This window comes from Centroberyx affinis, unplaced genomic scaffold, assembly GCF_046629955.1.
Source record: "Centroberyx affinis isolate AG114_WGS23_722 - 3 ecotype Tasmania unplaced genomic scaffold, CSIRO-AGI_Caff_v1 ptg000046l_1, whole genome shotgun sequence".
NCBI classification, from domain to species: Eukaryota; Metazoa; Chordata; class Actinopteri; order Beryciformes; family Berycidae; genus Centroberyx; species Centroberyx affinis.
Window position 1 is genome coordinate 24,142 of NW_027278759.1, and position 21,959 is coordinate 46,100.

The 21,959-nt window shown below is 41.8% G+C and overlaps 3 protein-coding genes across 3 annotated transcripts; 2 read left to right on the plus strand and 1 right to left on the minus strand.

Moving 5' to 3' along the window:
• Positions 1 to 1,207: 1,207 nt before the first annotated feature.
• mrps21 (mitochondrial ribosomal protein S21) lies at positions 1,208 to 2,665 on the minus strand. The gene is made up of 2 exons (XM_071518354.1): positions 2,559 to 2,665; positions 1,208 to 1,550 (listed from the first exon to the last, which is right to left on the minus strand). The coding sequence occupies exons 1-2, from the start codon at positions 2,639 to 2,641 to the stop codon at positions 1,370 to 1,372; spliced, it is 264 nt and encodes an 87-aa protein (XP_071374455.1). The 5' UTR covers positions 2,642 to 2,665; the 3' UTR covers positions 1,208 to 1,369.
• A 5,289-nt stretch (positions 2,666 to 7,954) lies between these two features.
• crabp2b (cellular retinoic acid binding protein 2, b) lies at positions 7,955 to 11,202 on the plus strand. Its single transcript, XM_071518082.1, has 4 exons — positions 7,955 to 8,189; positions 9,992 to 10,170; positions 10,556 to 10,672; positions 10,842 to 11,202. The coding sequence occupies exons 1-4, from the start codon at positions 8,108 to 8,110 to the stop codon at positions 10,890 to 10,892; spliced, it is 429 nt and encodes a 142-aa protein (XP_071374183.1). The 5' UTR covers positions 7,955 to 8,107; the 3' UTR covers positions 10,893 to 11,202.
• Positions 11,203 to 14,848: 3,646 nt separating this feature from the next.
• Positions 14,849 to 21,761, plus strand: scamp3 (secretory carrier membrane protein 3). Its single transcript, XM_071517790.1, has 9 exons — positions 14,849 to 15,428; positions 15,692 to 15,772; positions 16,141 to 16,254; positions 17,647 to 17,770; positions 18,281 to 18,409; positions 19,154 to 19,313; positions 19,462 to 19,563; positions 19,774 to 19,891; positions 20,895 to 21,761. Exons 1-9 carry the CDS (start codon positions 15,375 to 15,377, stop codon positions 21,030 to 21,032), a joined length of 1,020 nt encoding a protein of 339 aa, XP_071373891.1. The 5' UTR covers positions 14,849 to 15,374; the 3' UTR covers positions 21,033 to 21,761.
• The last annotated feature ends 198 nt before the right edge of the window (positions 21,762 to 21,959 follow it).

Consider the following 21,959-nt stretch of genomic DNA (forward strand, 5'->3'; position numbering starts at 1 on the left):
ATTGACAGAAGCCGCAGGACAGGATATCCACCTGACCTGGTAACCTCTACAGAGAATCCAGCTCAGTGTAAATGTTTAACTTTCCCTGTGTGCAGGGAGAGAGAGCGGGTGCACACATTTAACCCCCTGTGGTGGGAGTGATGGGTCTGACAGCCCATGCATGGTTGATGCGTCTCTGTTGTGCAGGGACGCTACAAATGTAGCTTGCGGGAGGCGGCTTTGACATCGCGAATGTGCATCAACACCACACTGTGCAGAGGTGACCCCAATAAGATGCGGAGAGCTGCTGCTGAGCCGAGACCCCATTCACACAAAAACATCCCCGGCGATGTTTGCATCTCCCCCACCCCGTGAAATCAATGAGGGCACCTACATTTTCTCTGAACCGTACCTGACAACGAGTTGTGAAGCTTCAATGTAGGTAAACATAATTTTATGCACATTCAATTATATCTGTATCCTACTGACATCTTCATTTAAATACTGATTGTTTCATCTTGGTGTTTATAGAGTGTTCTGTGGTAAATAGTGACCGAGAATGAAATGGCGAATTTTCTCACCAACTAAAACAATGGTCAGAAAATGACACTCATGTATTAACTGTTTTTCATTAGTAAGATTGTGTGGGTATTAGGGATCAGAAGACATGTCGAAATTCAACATATCGCAAAACATAATTGTGACAATATGTGTAGTGGGGTAGAAAAATGAATCGCGATATTTGCTACATTTTACTCTGCTGTAGTAGTAATCACAAATGAGACAGCTTGACCATCACAAGTTCACAAGCTCTCCATCTAAATTATATTCTTTGCACTTTGTAATGCCATTTTTAAATTGTTTACTTTCTAGCAAGCCAATGTCATTGCTACAAAGATTTGTGGCTCAGAAATAAACATAATTCTGCAGGCACACTTTGTCATTGAACTTTTATTTATTACATTGTATTGTGGTTGTATCGAATTGTGAACCCCATATCACGTATAGAATCGTATTGTGAGATAAACATATCGTCCCATCCATAGTGGATAGACCCGATGAAGAACACAACAAAATGTAATCAACCAAGAGTACAGTAACATGCTCATTACAACCAAAAATATGAGTACAAAATATTTTATTCCTTTCTGAATAGAAGCACAGCACTTCTCCTTTCAAATTTGTGCAAAGGAAAAATGCCAAAGTCAACTTGAACAATGACACAATGCACAGATGATGTCTTCCTTTTATTTTGAAACAATGTGACCACATGGAAGTTCATTTTGATATTATGATTTTGATGGTTTCTTTTTTGTTTCCTTCTTCCAGTTTGCTGGTCCTGTCCTGACTGGTCTGTTGAAAATGTCCTATTTCATCACACTACATTCCACTAGCAGCCGACCCAGGGATCCTGTCTGTGTGTCTTGGAGATGAAGGCGAGCTTCCTGGTCATGTCGGCATGGTAGATGCGCTTGCAGTTCTCAAAGTTCCTCCGCTGTCTCTCTCGGCAAGGCTTCTCGTAGTAGCGTTTTCGCTTCACTGTTTCAATAATCCCATCCTGAGCCAGGACCCTGGAACATGTAAAGGAATACAGTGTGAACAGCTGTGACTAGGGTTGAGGCCAAGTCACTCAATATGTAGATTAACACATCAATACAAATAACACTGGAAGAGCAGTCGTTCTAAATTTTCTGAATAGACTGGAACGTGGAAATGTGTTTGGGCAAAATATTTCCAGTTTTAAATTTTGGAGAAATTCTTCTTCCTGAGTCTGGGACTATGGGCTAACTGCATAAATGGAAACAAAATGTTTAATTGAAATTGTTTGTGTACCTAGATCAACAATTACACCAGCGGTCTTACTGCAGAGCAGTTTTAGAACTTGTTGTAGTGGACTGACAAGTTTAAAGTTTAGGGTGGGTCGTGACCAAGGAGGTTCTATATTAACGTCGTGACAGGACAGTAGAGGGGGCGGGGCTGGAGGGGGGAGGTTGAATGGGTGGTAATTTGATGACGGATCAATGTGGAATACCCACTTCATCATTTCCACCGCTAGTTGGTGTCAAAAAACAGAGTTGCACGTAAAATCCAGGAAGAAAACACGATGTATTATCAAGGATGCATGTGTGTTTCATCATAAATTGCCCTGAACATTTATTTACATTAAAAAAAAGGGGAGTTTATGGTTTCATCCTGAAATAGAGGATACCCTATCGCCATTAAATTGATATATAAGAATCATGAATAATAGCAATCTGTTGTAGTTTGAGTATTAAATTGGCTCTTATTAGCTTCATTACAACCTAGCTCCGATACCTGCCGTTCTCTCCATGTATTGTCGCTCATACAAAGAGAAACAGAGAGAAAGGTGTGTATCTAAAGCGAAACCCTCAAACAAACATAACATCAATGTTACCGCTAATGAACAGTAAGGTTATTGCTCAGCTGCTGCACTGTGACATTGAGCCGAAGGGTGAGTTAGCTAACGCTAGCTAGTTAGCCGCTGGTTAAGAATAACACATTTTAGCTAATTCTAATATGTGAGAAAAATTATAATAGTATTGACCAAAGCGTTTGACCTGTTCAAAGTCTTGTATGCTGCATCGACGTTGCCCTCATGAACCATTATTGTCCGCGCAAAGAAGCGAAGATGGTTCGCCATGTTGAGGCCGGTGGTGCTCGCCGAAAAGTGGACCGGGTGGAAACAACTATAAATAGTTCCACATACTAGAAACCCTGCAGAAAATCAACGCTAGGTGACGCTTGACTCAACCATTTTGCTGACCTCTGTCCCCAGCAGAAATGCTTTAGTGAACATTTTACTTATTGTGTTGCATGCTTTCAAGGTTGTTTTTTGTCATACATGTGCTTAAAGCCAAATTCCCAAAGAGGTGCATTCACCTACATTTGATCCTTGTGATCTGATTTATCAGTGTGACTTGCAGGTGGAAAGAAATCCAAACTAGTTATTGCTGTTGGCAGGGGATTTCAATGATGAAGTCATGGCTCCATAAATCATATGGAGAAAGATCATCAGACATCACAAATTAGGTAAATAATGGAAATAAAGTAAGTTATGACTGAATCCAAAATGAATGAATGGACAGACAGACAGACAGACAAATAAATATCCACTCTTACATGGGAACCAAAGGGCAGGGAAGGCATGTTGGACATGTTGGACTAACTGCTCCTCAGCAATTATTATTATGGTCTATTAGCCTGTGAGCCAGGACCCCAAATTTGGGCCATCGGTACCATCTGGGGAGAATAATTCTCATAGTGATTTTTGAGATGTACTTCTGTTTTCATGAAAGATGTAACACAAAAGTTTCCTCTGTACATAACCTAAAGAATGAATGCCATGTTTACATATACATAGAGGAAGACCCACCAGCAAAGAAATTCCATGACCCAATGAAAACCAACAAGCTGAAAACATTCAGTCATATGTGTAAGAAGAGAGACGTGAAATCAAGTGGGAGGGCAATCATCTTGAAAGCAGACAGGTCTTTGTTTGGACGCATCATAGTGATGGCACAAGGGTGCAGTCTACGTATGGAGGATATCCTTTCTCATCCCCTTGGACCATTGCCCTGGGCCCTGTCCACACCAGATGGATTGCTGAGAAAGACAAATACATCTACTTTGGCCACAACCTAGCAGAAAAATGTGACAGTAGAAGAGCAACTCCCAGGAAACTCTGCTACAGTGGTTGATGGAATGAACTTGGTCCAAAGAGTGAAAGGTGATCAAGTTACTTTCAGAGATAGCCACAACAGTTCTGGGTATGGCTCTGAGGGAAGGCAGTCAGAGTAGCAGAATAGATGTTGTGTTCGACACATACAAGGAGAACTCTATCAAGAATAGTGAAAGATCTCTACGGGGTGAAGAGACTGGTCATGAGTTGCAAGGTATCACAGGCACACAGATGGTGAGGCAGTGGAGGAGCTTCCTGACCAAATTCAGTAACAAAACTAGTCTCATTAGCTTCATAGTCCATGAATGGAGGAAGGCGGAGTACAGAGCAAAGCTACAGGAGAAGATTCTGTATGCAACTGTGAATGACAAATGTTACAGAATCACATCTCAAGACAGTGAGGATGTGTCAGCTCTTCAAAGTCAACAAGAAGAAGCAAATGGCCGCCTACTTCTCCATGCTGCCCATGCCACAAGAGAGGGATACCGATCTGTAGTTATCTGCTCAGAAGACACAGATGTCTTTATCATGTCTTTAGCATTCTGTGACAAGATTGAGGCCCCATTGTTCCAGAAGTGTGGCACTAGAACCCGTACAAGGCTGGTAGACATCAGGACGGTTGCTGCCACTGTTGGCATAGAGGTTTGTAGGGCTCTCATCGGGTTGCACGCATATACAGGATGTGACACTGTAAGTGCTTTTGCAGGCAAAGGGAAGACAAGTGCCCTAAAACTTCTGACCAGCAACAGGGAAACTCAGGACACATTCTTAGAGTTGGGTCAGGAATGGGACCTCTCCCCAGAACTGATGGACAAACTAGAGGCATTTACATGTCTCCTGTATGCCCTGAAAGCATCGACCACCAAGGTCAATGAGCTCAGGTATCACCTTTTCTGTGCCAAAGGTGAAATCGAGGGGCACCCCGGTCGCTCACCGAGTAGAGCACGTACCATATAAGGCTCAGTCCTTCCTGCAGTGACCCGGGTTCGAATCTGGCCTGTGGTCATTTGCTGCATGTCCTCCACTCTCTCTCTCCCATACCTTCCTGTCTCTCTCACGCTATCTCTGTCAAATAAAGCATAAAATGCCTAAAATAAAAAAAAATTAAAAAAAGAGGTGAAATCGAAAGTCATCAACTCCCACCACCGTGCAAGGACTGCTTAACAAAACATGCACAGCGAGCCAACTACCAGGCTGGTATATGGAGAAGATGTTTGGAGAAGGACCCCAAGCCCTGTTGGCAGAGGATGGAAGATGGAGAGAGAAGAGGAAGCTGAACAGTTGGTGCACTGGATGGAAGGCCAGCCAGCACCCGATGCCGTCCTGGATCTACTGGCCTCCAAAGAAATTTTCACTCCCAAGATGTATATGTGTTGCAAATGGCCTCAGGTGTACTGACGTGTAGACTGGCAGACTGTGAGAACCAGGCATCCACCTCAGAGAGTGTGGAAAGTTCAGATGAAGACGTGGAAGACTTGAAAAATTATTAGGATTATTAGGTTATGAAAGGATGTAAAACAAAGTATGGAAAGCAGTCTTTGATTAAATATATTCATTTTACAACCAAATGGGGCCTAGGTTATGGCCGTGTGGAACCCCACATTTGAAATATTGTACTGTAATTCTATATGCAATGACAAAATCTTAAGATTGTTTTGATTTGATACTAAGCACAGATAAATTAACCATCAAGTGCCTAAGTAGCCCAAGTTGTGGACTACCCTTATAAAAATCTGTATAATTGAGAAATTGCAGGGATAAAGTAATTATCTTGCTCAGAAACCTGCTATTATACACGTATTCTTGTAATTCTAGCAGTATATCCTTCAGTAACAATATGGAAAATATCATGACATTGATAAAACTCAAGAAATATCTCCAAATGAGGTTTTTTACCTTTTGGGGGGTGGGGTAACATTTTCTGCTGTACTGATGTTAATATGGAATTTATACAAAAAGTAATTAGTTATTTTAATTCCTGAATAAATTCTCTACAAATCCATGTGATTATATGTGTCCTAGGGTTTTTATTGACTTTTCCAAAATAAACAGATTTTTCTAAAAATTAAATGATTCACTACTGAAATTGGGCACTGTACTGCGAGTACCACCAATGACACAGTTTTCAATGTAGAATTGTATAACAGTATTTGATGAAAAGTGCTTGAACTCAGCTATCATTGTGACAAATTTCAATGTTGAGGGATCACTGATGACAAAATATCACTAGGTTGAATATACATATATGTTGTACTTTATATTGGCCACTTTCCAGAAATGTATATTTTAGGGTAGCGTTATAAAATGCATGACCGCACACATAAAACTACCACTGGTGCAATGCTATCACATATTTTCTAACTCTAGAGATGTATACATTGCCAAAAATCACTATGAGCATTATTCCCCTCAGATGGTACCGACCAAACCTACTGGCTCACGGACTAGGCTATATGTAAAGTGAGACCGCATTCAGGAGAATCACAACAATCCGGCAGATTTATGAAACTGTACCCGTTGCCATAGCAACAGGGACTGGGTGTCCAGTGTTCTCCTTTCATCAGGGTCATTCTCCCCTTCTTTCTCTCATCCCTGCGTCTCTTAATCCCATATTCTTGGACAGATAATAGCACAGACTGAGGTCAGCCAACGGTGAATGCTGGCCTGGATGGTACTAATTTGCATTCAGAAGTACTTTTATTTGCCCATTCCAAGGTTAATTCACTTGGTGTTATAATTAGGCCTATACTGTAGTTGCTCTGGCGCTTTAAGTGGGAGGAAAGGGAGGAAAAGCTCAGACAACCTGCACAGATACCATCGTGACTCTTTTGTTTGTTGAATGCACTTCATCATGTTTCCAGAGGTATCACTTCTGATCCAGACTCCATGAAATATCCTTGTGTGTGTGTGTGTGTGTGTGTGTGTGTGTGAGAGAGAGAGAGAGAGAGAGAGAGAGAGACAAAAAGAGAGAGTGAGTAAAAGAGACAGTGACAGAGAGAGGAGTCCCATAACCATTAGCATTTTATCTCTTCTGCAGATCATACAAACCAACCCAGTTACCTCGGGGGATTCCCACTACAAAGGATGGCAAATCAAGAAAGGCAGTTAAATTCCTGTGATAGAAAATGTGGCCAATCAAATCCGCTTTATATCTTTTAACGTCATCCCCTGTTTTTGTCATCAGTTAATTATATGACAGTATCAATCAATAAATCAGTGTAATTCAATTCAGCAGTTCAATTCAGCTTCAAAGAAGAGTAAAACCGATAGCAGCATGGACAACACAAAACAAAACAAAACAGTGAAACAAGACAACACAGTATGCAACTTAATGGTGGGTGAAGTAATTGGAAATTCAATAGTATTGTAATTACAATACTAGAATATATGTATATGTAATATAGCCTATGTTGATTACTCTGATGGGTGTATAGGATGTACATGTAAAGTAATTGCTGCATAGCCTCCAGTTTCTGCTATTTAAAGCACCTGCCTGAAAAGGTAAACAGTGTCTTGTGTCTCTGTTTGTTTACAAACACAACATGCAGAGACATGAAACCTGTCAGAGTGGGGAAAGTGTCTCCTTGTCTCCTTCAGACGGAGACTGGACCAGAGGGCAGTCTGATAAGTAAAACCATATGGCTGTTTATTTGGTGGATTAATTGATATAATGTTTGTCTCCTGATTTTAATTGTAGAGTGTAAATGTTTTTAACCTATAGGCTAATGGCTGCTGAATGCCTCCAACTAGCTGCCTTATCTCATTAGTACCAACTTCCCACCCCCTCTAGGAGCTGAACTGTAGTTTAACCCTGTACTATCTGATTTCACATTCCAAAATCTTAATCTCCCTCAGGATGGCTTCAAATTGTACGTTTTCAAAGAAAAGGTTAATCCATCATTTGTTTTTCTTGTTAAGTGATCCACATGGGCCTATAGCACATCTTCTGGCACCATCCAAGAAAGATCACTTAAATAGGCTTACTTCATTACTTAATCTCCTAATGGCTGTTCGTCAACATCAAACGATTAATTAGAACTGCAATTCCATAATATAAATCCAATTTGGCATAACGTATTTACCAGTAACAACACCCCCATCAATCCAGTATAGCAACAATTTGATCCAAATCTTTCACCATGCTGATATGTAGAGGTGGAGCAGACAGAGGTGGAGATTAAGCCCACAGTGGATCAGGATGGGGGGAAATCGCCATGCATGATCCCTCCCTGCCACCACTCAGCACAGGCTGGACCAGCAGATCCTGCAGAGCTTTGAGCCAATGAATGGCAGAAGGGACCGCATTACAACCCGGTTAACGGTAAACGAGAGACAGACCCGGGCCAGCGAATGACACACGCTCTGCAGTTAAGACTATAGTTTCTATTTTTCTGCAACCATCGTTTTGGGGCATCTGCGTGTATTGAAATGGAGAATAAAATCACAGACTTCTCGGGCAAATGGAAAATGAAATCTTCGGAAAATTTCGAAGAACTTTTGAAAGCACTGGGTGAGTAACTATCATGCAGCATTAGGGACATTTTATGTATCCCATTAACTCTCATTTGCTAAGCATGTCTATTTAAGTTGCTGGAAGAAAAAGCGAGTGATGGTGTCTACTGAAAATGTTTTAGCCTACTGCTTTACTGTTTTTGAAAATGTTTTTTTTGTTTTCCTGTCCAAAGTCTCCCAGAACAAGACAGGTTTAACCGAAAATATGATGTCAATTTACATCATATTTTCGGCCTTTAGCAAACAAATGCGAAAATGCTTTACTTTAAAAAGAAAAATCCTTAAAATTTGATATTAATATGCATTTAACCAGAAGTCTAAATGCTGTATACAGCCCGATCCCAATCCAGGTCACAGTTAAAAAAAATAAAAATAAATGTATACATACATACATACATACATACATACATACATATATACATATATATATATACATATATATATACGTGTATATATATATATATATATATATATACATACTGAAAATGTATATGTGTGTGTGTGTGTGTGTGTGTATATATATGTACATATATATAGGAAAAGGAGGTATCATCTTAACAAAGACCTGTCAATCATTTGGTACATCAGATTATCAATCATTATTATCCGACTGGCTTGGAGGTCAAATGATCACAGTGGTCTAAGGGAGACTTGTTAAGTCCATTTCCTCTCAGAATAGAAGTGGATCTGTGTGGTTAAACAAGTTGACTCCTATTTGCGCCAGTGTTGGGAAGGTTGATCCTGTTGTATGAGGCTGTAGCAGGAGAGGGAGAGAGAGAGAGAGAGAGAGAGAGAGGGAGAGAGCGAGGTCAGAGGAGGGCCAGCCAGTGGCATCCATTAAAAATCAGAAGACAAATAGCCTGTGGAAGAATGTTAGATTTCTGCTCATCTGAAGCAAGGTCCTCCTCATGCGATTGTAATTAGAGCCAGTGTAAACGGAACTAAGCCTTGAATTGGGCCCCTTCAGCCAGCAAGCACTGAGACTGACTTTCCGTCATTGCCCTGGGCCCCCCAACCCTCTCTCTCTCTCTCTCTCTCTCTCTCTCTCTCTCTCTCTCTGTATGTGTGTGTGTGTGTGTGTGTGTGTGTTGCCCCCTTGTTATACCATTCCATGAGCAAATATGGACTGGCCTCAGGGAAACTGAATCAGATGTATGTAGGTAGAGATTTTGTTCTGAAACCCATCCAACTGAAATGAATAGACAGATGAAAAAATCCAGACACGTTTCATATACTTGCAGGCAGCCACCTTCTGCTGTGTGTGTCAAACAAGTGTTTTTACATTCGGAATGAATGAATGAAAGCTGCAGGCAAGAAGCATCACATTCCCACTGACCCCACCCTGCTAATCTGCACGTAGATGTTGATATAAGCTATTCAGTCTATGTGTCAACCTAGTTGTACTTTGCACATCAGTGACTGCGCCGTTGTTGCTACCAATTATGCCCCTGTCGCTACATTGGTAAATCCTTCTTCCAGCCTGCTGTCACACAATGCATCTTGTCTGCACTATACGTGAGGTCTTGTTTCGTTTTGGAGCTGTAAATGATGACCTCATTAACTTCAATAGTTTGAGAGAAGGCTCAAATTCAGTCATTACCTTGAGTAGGTAATGACTGAATTTTAATTTCGGGGTGAACTATTTCTTTAACCATATCAAATTAATCGCTAATTTAAAATGATTCTGATGATATTTTTAGCCATCTTTCATAAATCAACACCCATTGAGGTGATGCGGATGATTCATAACAGATTTCGTCTTGCTGTTCATTCTGTTTGTGTTTGGCCCCCTGTGGTCAGGAGTGAACTTGTTCCTGAGGAAGATCGCGGTGGCGGCGGCCTCCAGCCCGGCAGTGGATATCACCCAGCAGGGAGAGACTCTGTCCATCCAGACGTCCACCAGCGTCCGCACCACCCATGTCTCTTTCACCGTGGGCCAGTCCTTCAGCGAGTCCACGGTGGACGGACGCCCCTGCACGGTACACATTGCTTCCCCATGGCACCTCTCATATAACATTCCTATATAATATTAACACATGCATACCAGCAGACCACTTGGCCGAGGACAGCATAGCTTGCTAGAGTTCTGCGTAGAAGAGACATATGGAAACCATTTCAGTGCAACTCGAGAATCGTTCTTGGTGATAATGCAGGGATCTGTTCTTCATTTCTTGATGCTGAGTGAGTGGTGAAGGACATGGCTTCTGACAGACTATAAAATGTTGTAACATGCAGAGATCGGCCCACTGAGCTGCAGCTATCACGAAATCCCAAGCTTTGCTAAGCCCCATAATGTCCAGTACACTTCACCGATGTCTGTCATTCACATGCACGGTCAATCTCTTCTTGTGTGAATCCATGCAGAGTTTTCCTAAGTGGGAGACAGGCAACAAGATCAGCTGCGAACAGACTTTACAGAAAGGGGAGGGACCCAAGACAGCCTGGACCAGAGAACTGACCAACGACGGAGAACTGATACTGGTGATTATTTTGTTTTACAGCACCTAGACAGGACTTTGGAGGCTTTGGAGAGTGTATTTGTATTTCAGATTAAATAAGACCCTAAAACTTAGATGACAATGCTTAGTTTCTGAGCTTTATGGTGCTAAAAAGGCTTTAAATTCTCTCTTTTGTCGCTGTTTTCTTTCAGACAATGAGTGCCGGGGATGTTGTGTGCACCAGAGTTTATGAGAAAGAATGAGGGGCCTTCCAGACGGTCACACAGCACTTCAGTTTTGTGCTTCATGCGTGGTTTACATTTACTCCCCTTTGTTTTCTTCTTCATACTTCCAGGCGGTCAGAGTTTGGTCAAATCTTGTCAAACAGTGCGCTGTTGAGAAAGGCATCAGTTTACATGAGTGGATGTTGGTAGCTGCTTGTTATATTGTAGATCTCATTGCTCTATCACCAGAAACTGACTTTTACTCTTTATGCACCACATAAAGATGTCATACATTCCTTGTTTGTAAAACTTTATTACAATATCTAAATCCTTTTTTCAGATTGTTAATACACACAGTTTTATATGAATTTATCATGCGTCAGTGTTTTTTTGAGAAGCCAAAATTTATGTTCCCTCTCAAAGAAGTATTCTCTACGCTGCCTCCTCCTATTCCCTTGTCTTTCCTCTGCGTATTGCTTTACATCATTATCTGCCACTCATACTCTCCTGATTATTCCACACCCTTTCCTCTCCATCCCTCATCCATTCTCATCCACTGTGTTTTGTCCTCTGTGTGCTCTCTTTCACCACAGCACACAAATGCACCCAATTACTCTGAAAACTCCCAAAGACTATCCATATTTCATAAACGCCACCTTGAGAGACATTTGGCAAAGACAAGGGGGAAACAGGGAGTGGTGAGGAAAGAGTGAGAGAAAGAGAGAGAGGTTCGCCATAAGAAAATAATTTCATAAAATCAGGAGAAGCACTATTCCCCCGTTCCCTTTCCCAGCTGTACCTACTTACAGAATGAGCTCAATAAAAAGTCCCCCACCCCTTCTTCTCTGGCTTTGCACCCAGTTACAAAGTGTTAAGTGGCTTTCACTTAAGTTGTGCGGGGAGACTTCTAGCTGCTCCCTATCCAAACCCACTTTTCAAGTTGATGGGCGTTAGCAAAATATACAAACAAACTTGAAATACAAAGAGACAGGGCCGTCATCTAAAAATGATGGATTTAGCAGAACTCAGAATCCCCCTAGCCCATGCTCTAATCACCCAAGACTTTACTCCGTGATTCAGTCCAGGGCAGACTTCACCTTGCTGTGAAATATGGTCCTTCAGGGTCTCTCAGGCACTTCCTGAGGAGAGCAACACGGTTCACAGGCGGTGATGGCTTTTCCAGGTTTTGAAACGGTGAGCAGACAGGCACTCCTCTGAAGTTCTTCCCAGTTTATACACACACTGCTGAGCAAGCAGCGGGACTACTGGGCCTCCTCCAGACTGTGTGTTCTCAGTAACCTCACTGGGTAAATGTGAGTGTGTGTGTGTGAGGGAGAGAGAGAAAGAGAGGGAGAGAGAGAGAGATTATGTGAGTGATCAAGTATGTGTGGGTTAAACAACATCAATTATCGTGCATTTTTCTATGTCTCACAGGGACAAAGTATGTTTTCAATGGCTTCAGTGAAGCCCATGTTACTCAACAAAACCACAGTACTGTAACGGCACTCTGGGGTGAATGGAAAGTTCCTTGCAATTTGCTCAATAAAAAATGAGCATGCATGGCGCACACACACACACACACACACACACACACACACACACACACACACATATGCATTTACATAAAACGCCTGATTCTGATTCAACACCCAGTTTGATTAATGATTGTTATCCTCATAGGAGCAGTTTAAACCACCCAGTCCCTCCTTGTTACTCAGGTCACTTTCCACACACAAATGTTATGCCAGTTCATTCCACAGGCAGTGATGTCATGGAGCCTTGCATCGCTTGATTGGCTGTGGAATGCTGTGGTTTTAGGATCGGGAGTCACCCAACTCCAACTTTTGACATGGCGCCATCTGGACCAATCATAACAGAGAGCCATTATGAAAATGAAATGATGACTCACTGGCAGCTGACAAACACAGATGCTGCTGCACAAGGGCATAAAAGTAAACACAAATAGAGTCAACATGGCCATGCTATGTAAACAACTCTGCTCATAAATGATGTGCATTTATTGGGCCGTGTGTGTGTGTGTGTGAGAGAGAGAGAGAGGGGGGAGTCTGGTCTATGTGTTTATAATGCTGTCATATGACTGCCCCTCAGTCACCCATGTGACCCCTCGTGACGTGAAGGGCAAGAGATTGAAATAGAACTAATGGGACTGTACAAGGGGATTAGGTGTGAATATTGACATTGTGCTGAGAAGTTGCCTGTCCGCCTGCTCAGACTGACTCAGATTAAATGGTGCATGCACCCATGGGAAAAGTATGAGGAGCATTCAGAAGTTTACTGCTCATTATTGTCAGGTGAAAACCTTGTAAATCCACTTTTGGTGACTTTTATGTATTAACTTAAATCAAGGGATTACACTGTCCTCTATGGATCGAGAAAGTTCTACGATTCTTGGGCTTGTGAAAACCTTTCAAAACCCACTGGATGAACTAGAAAATGCATGAAGCAGAAAACAAATGTGTTTTTCTTTGTTGCTGAAAAGTTGACATTTTGGAGATACAGGGTTTTCACTTGACAAAGGTGTGCTGTTAACATGCAAGTCGAGCACAAGGAGCCATATCAAAAAACATAGTGATCTGGTGAAATCATGCACACACACACACACACACACACACACTCATAAACTCACTCACACACCAGTTCTATGACAGAATTTTTGCCCCAGCCCAAAGTGTAATCAGACGCCTATGGGAATGTGATAGGTCACACACACACACACGCACACACACACACACACGCACACGCACGCACACACACACACACACACACACAAACACAAACACACACACTTGATCTTTCGAGGCACATCAGTGACACCTACTGGAAGGAGTGGTAATGACAATAAATACAGTATTCTGCCTTTTATTCTTATTACAGCACAACGTCATAAAAAGTACCAACAGTCAAATAAACACAGAACCAGGGGAAAGAGGCATTTATAAAATATGTCAAATCAAATACATGAATTCACTGTCTTGACAGCTGTCTTATTTTTAGGGGAGAAATTTGTGTTTATATTGTTTGGTCTTGTTTTCAGATAGCATTAAGATTTGGAATGACTAAATTTAGATTTATGGATATGGGATTAATAGAATAAACGAATAGCTATATTTTGGAAGAGGCTTCACTTACCTTTTAATCAACTTGTTTATAGGGCAAATTCCAAATAATTTCCAATCATGGTCATTCACCAAACTGGTCAAACAGGGGACAGTGAAACAAAGTGCGTATAGCCTGTTATTTTTTTTATCAGGAGATGAAAAGCATACACTGAGGGTGAAAAATATTAGGGATATCTTCCTGATGTTGAGCTGCAGCCCCTTTTGCACAATCCACATCTTCATTGTCTCAAAGATTAAAAATCCTTCTCTGACTGGTCTGATTCTCTCTATCTCCTCTTCTCCTTTGTGCTTGGTAAACATTTAATAACGGAAATCAATAAACGATAATGTCACTAATCTGGATTCACCTCATCAATGAAGAGTAAGTGTCCTATTTTGTACATTCAGTGTATGTGTGTCAACTGGAATCACTGGAATGAGCTAATAATTTAACCGATATTTCTGGTCCTCAGTTCTGATTGGATGAGAAACAAACACCTGTGACCGCTTAAGTGTCGCTTTGCAACACGTGTATTTTTATGTTATATTATGTTTGCAACCACGTTCTTTAGCTAGTGTTTAACAGGCTATCGTTTGTCAATACAATTTATTAATTACTATTCGTAATATTTTTTTATAATGGCATTAACACGACAGACAGTGCTTTACAGAAGTTAAAATGGTTTCACCCCGCTTTGCCTCGTGCCAACAAAGCACGGTCAACATCAAACTGGTCCAACAAATTCACCATGTATTTTTAGCAAGAAACAAACACGAATCGCCACGCCCCCTCCAGCTTCCACGTGTTTCTCTGCCGCAGCAGTCACATGACTGTGGCGTTCGGTAGCTGGTTACTTCCTGGACCGCTGTATATTTTTTTGCACTAACGGATCTGCGCTTTCGGTTTGAATCGCCAAAATTCTGGTGAACAAATCTAGCAAACCAGAATCTGACAATCAGGAGTGGGAGGAAAAACGCCAGAAAAGGGAATACGACGAGTGATTAGGCCTGTAACGTGAACTCGTGTTCAGTTGATCAGATTTGTTGTGGAGAGCAGCTGTCACATGAGACAGGCTCGGCGGATGGTTATTTTGACTACGGAGTATGCTAACCGTAGCAAGCTAAAACTGCGTCTAGTGTCTAACGTTAGCTATCTTACCTCGTTGCTATGAGCCAGCACTATCGACTGGAGCAATGATAAGCCGAAGAGGGACGGATAGCTAGCTGACTGGATAAGCCAACACCGACAGTCCGCCTCTCCGTTTAGGAAAAAAACGGAGAATTTGAACAGCTGCTGTCCGTTGCCTCCGTGACTAACGTTAGCTTGACGTTAACCGTAACCTGCTGATTGTTTTTCATTTCTCGAACAACAGAGACAGGCCGATAAGCCCTCTCCATCGAGATGTCAAAGTACACAAGCTTTCCGGAGCCAATGGACGACCACAACCCTTTCCAGGTGATTTGTAATGGAAAGCTAGCATAATGTCAGTGTATTCTGTCTGTTTGGTGGATGAAAGGCATTGATGTTGGTATGTAAGAGCAGGCGTGTTGTTGCTCATGTGATGTGGTGTGGCTGGCCTGCCCTACTTAATCTTTGCCCAGTTGCAGCCCTTATTAAGAATCTACACAACAATTGTTAAATAAGCTTCTGTTCTCGCAATCCATGTCAAACAGATTACTGTACTGATGAAATAATCCTTTGTTTGATTTGCCTGCTAGGACCCTGCTGTGACTCAACATAGCAGCAACACAGGATATGCCACACTGGACCTTTACAACCCATTTGACAATAAAACTGGGGTAAGAAATATTTGTGGTTCATCGCTGAGGCCAAGGATAATTGTTGATAACTGATAAATGGTGTTATTATACTGAACAGTCTCACATAGTGTTATGCCTTGACTTGGTTTCATCTTGAGGGACAGAGTACGATGATTTGATCTGCCATTGTACCTCATTACACCAAGGAATACAGTGGAAACAAGACCCTACCTGTGTCTTGTTCACATATTTTAAAATATCCAACAAACGTACAGACCATACAGATGTTATGATGCACCGTTCTGCTCCCAAACAAAGGCGAGGCTGACTCACTTGTTGTGCCCTATGACAACATACTGGTGTATGGTTCCTGTCATTAATAATTATGTTTCCTAAATATTTTCTAGCCTCCACCACCATATGAAGCCACCTCTCCCTCCGCTCCATCTGCTCCTGCACAGACCCCACCCAGCAGGACAACGCCCACCGAGCCACGCAACTATGGCTCCTATAACTCCCAGGTACACACCCTACCGGCAAAGTATAAAGACACTTTCACTATAGTTACACTTGTCATTCCAACGCATCTTCTATCATCTGTCACAAGGACATATTCAGTGCCAGACCTGGACACACAAAACTGGGATTTTACTCACATTGCAATCGGATCTTCAAAACCAGATATGGATGTGGTCAGATCTTGTAATCATAATTCTACATATTCTGGACGCAATCCAGCTGCAATGTGAATACAAGAAATGTTAAGAGATGGGAGCGGGAGTGTGGGTAAGTAATATAGACACATAAAATTAAAATAGACACAGCCACAGGACATACATAAGAACAATTTTCATTCCAAGTGTGGACATACAATGATGTGATCTCAGACTATTCATCCTTAAGAAGCAGATCTCAAAAATGGCATTGGGAATATGAGGATATACTCCTTAGTCAAGTGTCTCTTCATGATTAAAAGTGGCCTTCATGATTAAGTGCGGTGCTTTGCTATATCTTCAGACACGCTCTATGTTCACTCCATGCTCACTTGATCCATTATAACCTATCAGTGTTATTGCAGTAGCATTTTTTGCTTTTTTATCCAGCAGACCAAGATTTATAACTCATGGCATAAGACAGCTGATTTTGAAATTAAAAACGTTGTCTGTCACATTTCCACATTGCAACAGACTGCTTTCTCCACTTGAGTAATAGGTGGATGTGACAAATTAACAGGTGTATTGAGTGTAGCGAAGTACTTAAGCACATCTGCAGATTTAAAAAGCAAAAATATTTACTAAAAGGCAAAGACAGCAGTGGCTTTGATGGACTTCCTTCCTTTGGCTTGGGGTTTTTGAAATGTAAAACTGCCACACTGCCAGATACCACACTTGATTGTGGCGGGTCACATGACTATGCACTGTAACACGCTGTATGTATTTATGCAGTCTATAAAATAGGGGTGATGTCCTAGAAACGCGGTACATACTATTGGGCATCTCTTTTGCAGACAGAAAAGAAAAGAAAAATAAGCACATCCTAGTTTTCAACAACAGGTGCTGAGCCAAATCTGAAGCATGAAGAATGAAAGAGAGTCCACACTGTAATCATGTGTGAAAATTTAGTAACACTGATACAGAGGTGACATTTTGAGTGTACTGCTCTTAATCAGAAAAATGACAAGTGTTTTCTGCATCTCCTGGAGTACTTAGTGTCACGGAAAATAGTTGTCATTTATCTGTCGGTGTTAATAAATGTACACACCTTGGGAGGACATTACAATGTTCTGCATCTCTTATGAGACAAGGCCATTCATATAATCTTTGGCCAATGACTTTGGGACACAAGAACAAACTATCTCCCTGAAACTTGACTTGCAGATCTGAGGCATTATTTACCTTGTGTTTTAAATGTAGCAGACTGTAGTGAACGCCACCACAGCAGAGCTCCTGAGGAAGCAGGAGGAGCTGGAGAAGAAGGCCCGAGAGCTGGAGAGGAGAGAGAGGGAGCTGGAGTCACACAGCCTGGGACCTGGAGCCTGTAAGAGGGAGAGGAGGAGGGAAGGGGGGGGGGGAAGGGAGGGGTGAAAGCATGATATAGTATCAAGAATACTGGTCAAAAAGAAGACTTTGGGAATTACCTAGTTGCAGAAAACTTCTTCTGCCCTTAACTTTTGCTTTTTGTAAATTATACTGCCTAAGGTCTGAGATGATTCCTTTATGCTCTTTAACAGAAAGGGTATATGTGTTTCTGAGTGATAGATCCATAATCTATAAAGCACGCATCCCCAAAAAGTATGTTTAGAGGAATAAAAAAAAAATGTTTTTTTCCCATTGACACAGTTGTATTTTTTTTAAATGTTACAATGGGTTTTAAACAGGTTTAATGGGTCAAGGGTCGTAAAACTTCCCCTACCCATAAAAAACTATATATAATTTCATCCCAAGTAAAATAAATAAAAGATTTTTACCAGACAGCAGCAAAGTATTATTGATTTTTTAGTAACAAAACCATTGTCAGTCACTTTTCCCCCACCATTCTGCCCTTCAGCTCGTCAGAATAACTGGCCCCCGCTGCCGTCGTTCTGCCCAGTGGGACCCTGCTTCTACCAGGACATCAACCTGGACATCAGCCAGAACTTCCAGCGCACCGTCACCATCATGTACTACTTCTGGATGTGTGAGTTCCCCGTAACTCGCATCATCACAGTCGCATCATTTCTTACCGCTGGATGTGGGAGTGCTTCACCAGTGTCACAATTCAATATTTAAACAAGTGTGTGAGCAATTTCTAGGTGCTCGAACCAACGGCCTGCAGAATAATAGCATCGACGGAGCTGGTAGCCACCAAGCCAATGTTTTTAGTAGCATTTGGCTTCCTGTGACCTTCGTGCACTTCTGCAAGATGTGTTAGTTCCCTATCAGTGTCACCATCGTATTTTTCAGGATGACTCAGTTGTGTTTCTGCTACTTCTGTCTCAGCACTTTTCTTTTTAAAACAGTTAACAAAGTGCTTTAACAATAAAATAAGAGCAAATGTGGTCATTTGATTCACAAAATTAAAGCAAAAACAAGAAGGCAACACAAGATAAAAAAAGATAACAGTAGGGGGTAAAACAGAGTTGATCAGATTTATTGTCACCAAGTACATATGCACTTACGAGGAATTTAGCTTGCTAAGTTGGTGCAGTGCAAATTGCAGACTGACAAAACACAACAATAAACATTAAGTGGCATCCAGTGCAATATTCAACAAATATAGTTCTATAAAATATGAATATAAAAATGATTCTGGAAAAAAAATAATGCTAGAACTCTGTATTCTAGCATGACTGACTGTATTTCTGTTCTCTCTTGTTTTACCACATTTATTCATCCCTCTGTGTACTCTGTCTTCCTCTTATCCTTCTTTACCATCCTGCAGTCAGTGCCGGCACACTGCTCTTCAACCTGATCTCCTCCCTGGCCATGTTCTGCGTTGACCCCTCCGGTGGAGTCGGCCTGGGCCTGGCCATCCTCTGGGCCCTTCTCTTCACCCCCTGCTCCTTTGTCTGTTGGTACAGACCCGTCTACAAAGCCTTCAGGTGCGTACCGTCGCTGACTTCCATAAAGGGGTCTTGAGATCATGAGCCCAGGGTAACAATTGTGATAGTAAATCGGGATTGGAATTGAATTGTTGCCTCAGTCAGTCAGTCTTGATAATGGTTAATATTTTTCCCCCCTCCCCTCTAGGAGTGACAGTTCCTTCAACTTCTTCGCCTTCTTCTTCATTTTCTTTGCCCAAGTGGTCGTCTATGTCATCATGACCATCGGGATCCCTGGATGGGGTTTCAGGTATGAGCCACAAACAAACTTATCCCTGTATCTGGACTGGGGCTGCCATATGATCATCACACTGTTTTTTACATCTGTCCAATTTCTTCTGTCTAGGTTTCGAGTGCCTCTCTCTTTCTGTCTGAAGTTAATTGGCTATTTCCTTTATCTCATAAATCTGTTGTTCTTCCTCTGTCTTCCTGCCCCTCCCTCCCTCCCTCCCTCTCTCAGTGGGTGGATCGTGAGCCTGGCTGCTCTGAAGACCAGTGTCCCCGTTGGAGTGATCATGATGATCAATGCCGTCCTCTTCACTGCCCAGACTGCCATGGGGGTTGTCATGCTCAAGAAGGTGAACACTGAATGAGTTTGTTTACATGTACAGTATTCCAGATAGTAGATCAAATTAAGGTCATATTTTGGATGAAGTGTTTATATGCATCTTCATATGTCGATCGCAGGTATCTCTATAGGCATGAATTAACAGAATATTCAGAGTGTTACCATGGAAACAGAACATACACAGACCACACAAAACGACAATACCAAATACATACGATAAGGTGTTGACCTTTTATAGTATCATGGTCAATACAAGGTTCCTGCATAGATCTGGAAAAGGATGGAAATTTAATCTCCAAGTCTTGGAAACTGCACAAAACGGCTGGAAAAGTAGTATTTGTCAGTCCCAGTACACTACACATTTTATCTAGATCTTTTAACATTTTGTCATATTGTTTTAAACTGTCATCTTCACCTGCCGCTATAAGCATGCAGCAATTAAGGTCTTACGAAAAAGTATGGAATTTTGAAATGTAAAATGTGTAGGAGCCCTGTTAATATTGGCTTATAATTATCACATCCAGTTTTTAATCATAAATGGGATTATTCCGGCTATTTTAAAGTGAATATAGCATTTACATATACCAATTCTTAAGTGGACTACTTACATGGAATATCCAAATAATACTGCAATATTAATGTGCGTTGTGCATGTAAATACTTTCAATCAAGCCAAAACAGAATGGGAGACAATGGGGAACTCCAGTTGGAAATACTGTGACATGATCTGGTAGGTCGCCTTTCTTTGGATATAAAATGAGGGAAGAGAGTGAAAGCAAACTCGTCCACCTGTATTCACACTTCCCACGTGGTCCGTGCGGATAATTGCAGCCGCTGTGCCCTGGTGGTCCACCTACCATGGAGCTGTCAACAGATAACAAACGGTCTGAAGAATAGCCCCGATATCAAGTTCTGGGTATCGTTTTCACCCTGACAATGAGCATAATATACTGATGAATTGGTGTGTGTGTGTATCAGGTGTCAACGCCCTCTGCTCCCCCCCCCTCCTCCAGGTCCACTCTATGTACAGGCAGACCGATGCCAGCTTCCAGAAGGCCCAGGCTGAGTTCGCCACCGGAGTCATGTCCAATCAGGCTGTGCGCCAGGCCGCCACTAACGCTGCCCAGGGGGCCTTCACCGCCCCGCGATAGAGAGGGACCGGGGGGGTTGGGAGGGTAAGAGGGGCGGTGGAGCGCCCACAGAGGCAGGGCAAGTGCATGAGACGATGTCGGGGTTGTGTAATTTGTAAAGGTGTACAGGACGAGTTAGATACATCACCAAGCTGAAGAGTTACCAAGTCGTATGTGTTGATTAATGAAATGGAAAGGTGGTGTGAGGAAAACGTTCCTGTGAAAACCATAAGATGTTGAGGTCAAAGTGTCTGTTGATATTGTCATGCTGAGTGTTAATGGATGCAGGGAAAATGTTTTTTATATGAAAAGTCAAGCTGTGTGCCAAGTCGAACGTATTGGGGCAGTTGTAGCCTGAATATTTTCCCTCAAAATGTCCTGATGTTTCATGTGTGTTTATTGGGAGCTAATGTTTAAAACGAGGCATATGGATGGAGCTGATGCTTGAGTATGTAAACACTGAAGCGTTGCCATTATAACATTTGACTCACAACTGAATGGCTCAGCTGTGGCCAGTGCTACTATTTTGTTGCTTAAGTGAAAACTAACAAGTTGTTTTGTAATTATTCCAAATGAGAATGCCTATTTACCTTATTGCCAAAATCTCTCATACTGTAACTACAAAATTATGAACGTGTTGTTTTGGTTGTGATATTATCTCTCTCTCTCTCATTGTTCTGTTGGTGCTGCTTGTGGTTATTATGATTGTTATTGCAGGTCACTGTCTTGGTTTTAATAAAAATGTATTGTCATGCCTATGGAGTTTACAGTTATTAATGCGTCCTGTTGATTAACACAGTTGGTTCAGACCTGAGCTGAACTGAAATGCTGTAATACTGTATTTGTTTTAGGTGAGTCAAACCTCCCACTGTAAGCAAGACCAGTATGTTAACATCATGTTGCACTGTGATTATCTGGTGTCACTGTCATTACTGCTATTTTACAAGA

What these genes read in the sequence shown, in the direction of transcription:
- mrps21 (XM_071518354.1), bottom strand. Translation starts at nt 2,641, where the DNA reads ATGGCGAACCATCTTCGCTTCTTTGCGCGGACAATAATGGTTCATGAG. An exon ending in GCATACAAGACTTTGAACAG is followed by an intron (nt 1,551 to 2,558) that starts GTCAAACGCTTT and finishes TACATGTTCCAG; the next exon opens with GGTCCTGGCTCAGGATGGGA.
- crabp2b (XM_071518082.1), top strand. Translation starts at nt 8,108, where the DNA reads ATGGAGAATAAAATCACAGACTTCTCGGGCAAATGGAAAATGAAATCT. An exon ending in AGAACTTTTGAAAGCACTGG is followed by an intron (nt 8,190 to 9,991) that starts GTGAGTAACTAT and finishes CCCTGTGGTCAG; the next exon opens with GAGTGAACTTGTTCCTGAGG. An exon ending in TGGACGGACGCCCCTGCACG is followed by an intron (nt 10,171 to 10,555) that starts GTACACATTGCT and finishes GAATCCATGCAG; the next exon opens with AGTTTTCCTAAGTGGGAGAC.
- scamp3 (XM_071517790.1), top strand. Translation starts at nt 15,375, where the DNA reads ATGTCAAAGTACACAAGCTTTCCGGAGCCAATGGACGACCACAACCCT. An exon ending in CATGTACTACTTCTGGATGT is followed by an intron (nt 18,410 to 19,153) that starts GTGAGTTCCCCG and finishes ACCATCCTGCAG; the next exon opens with TCAGTGCCGGCACACTGCTC. An exon ending in ATCCCTGGATGGGGTTTCAG is followed by an intron (nt 19,564 to 19,773) that starts GTATGAGCCACA and finishes TCCCTCTCTCAG; the next exon opens with TGGGTGGATCGTGAGCCTGG.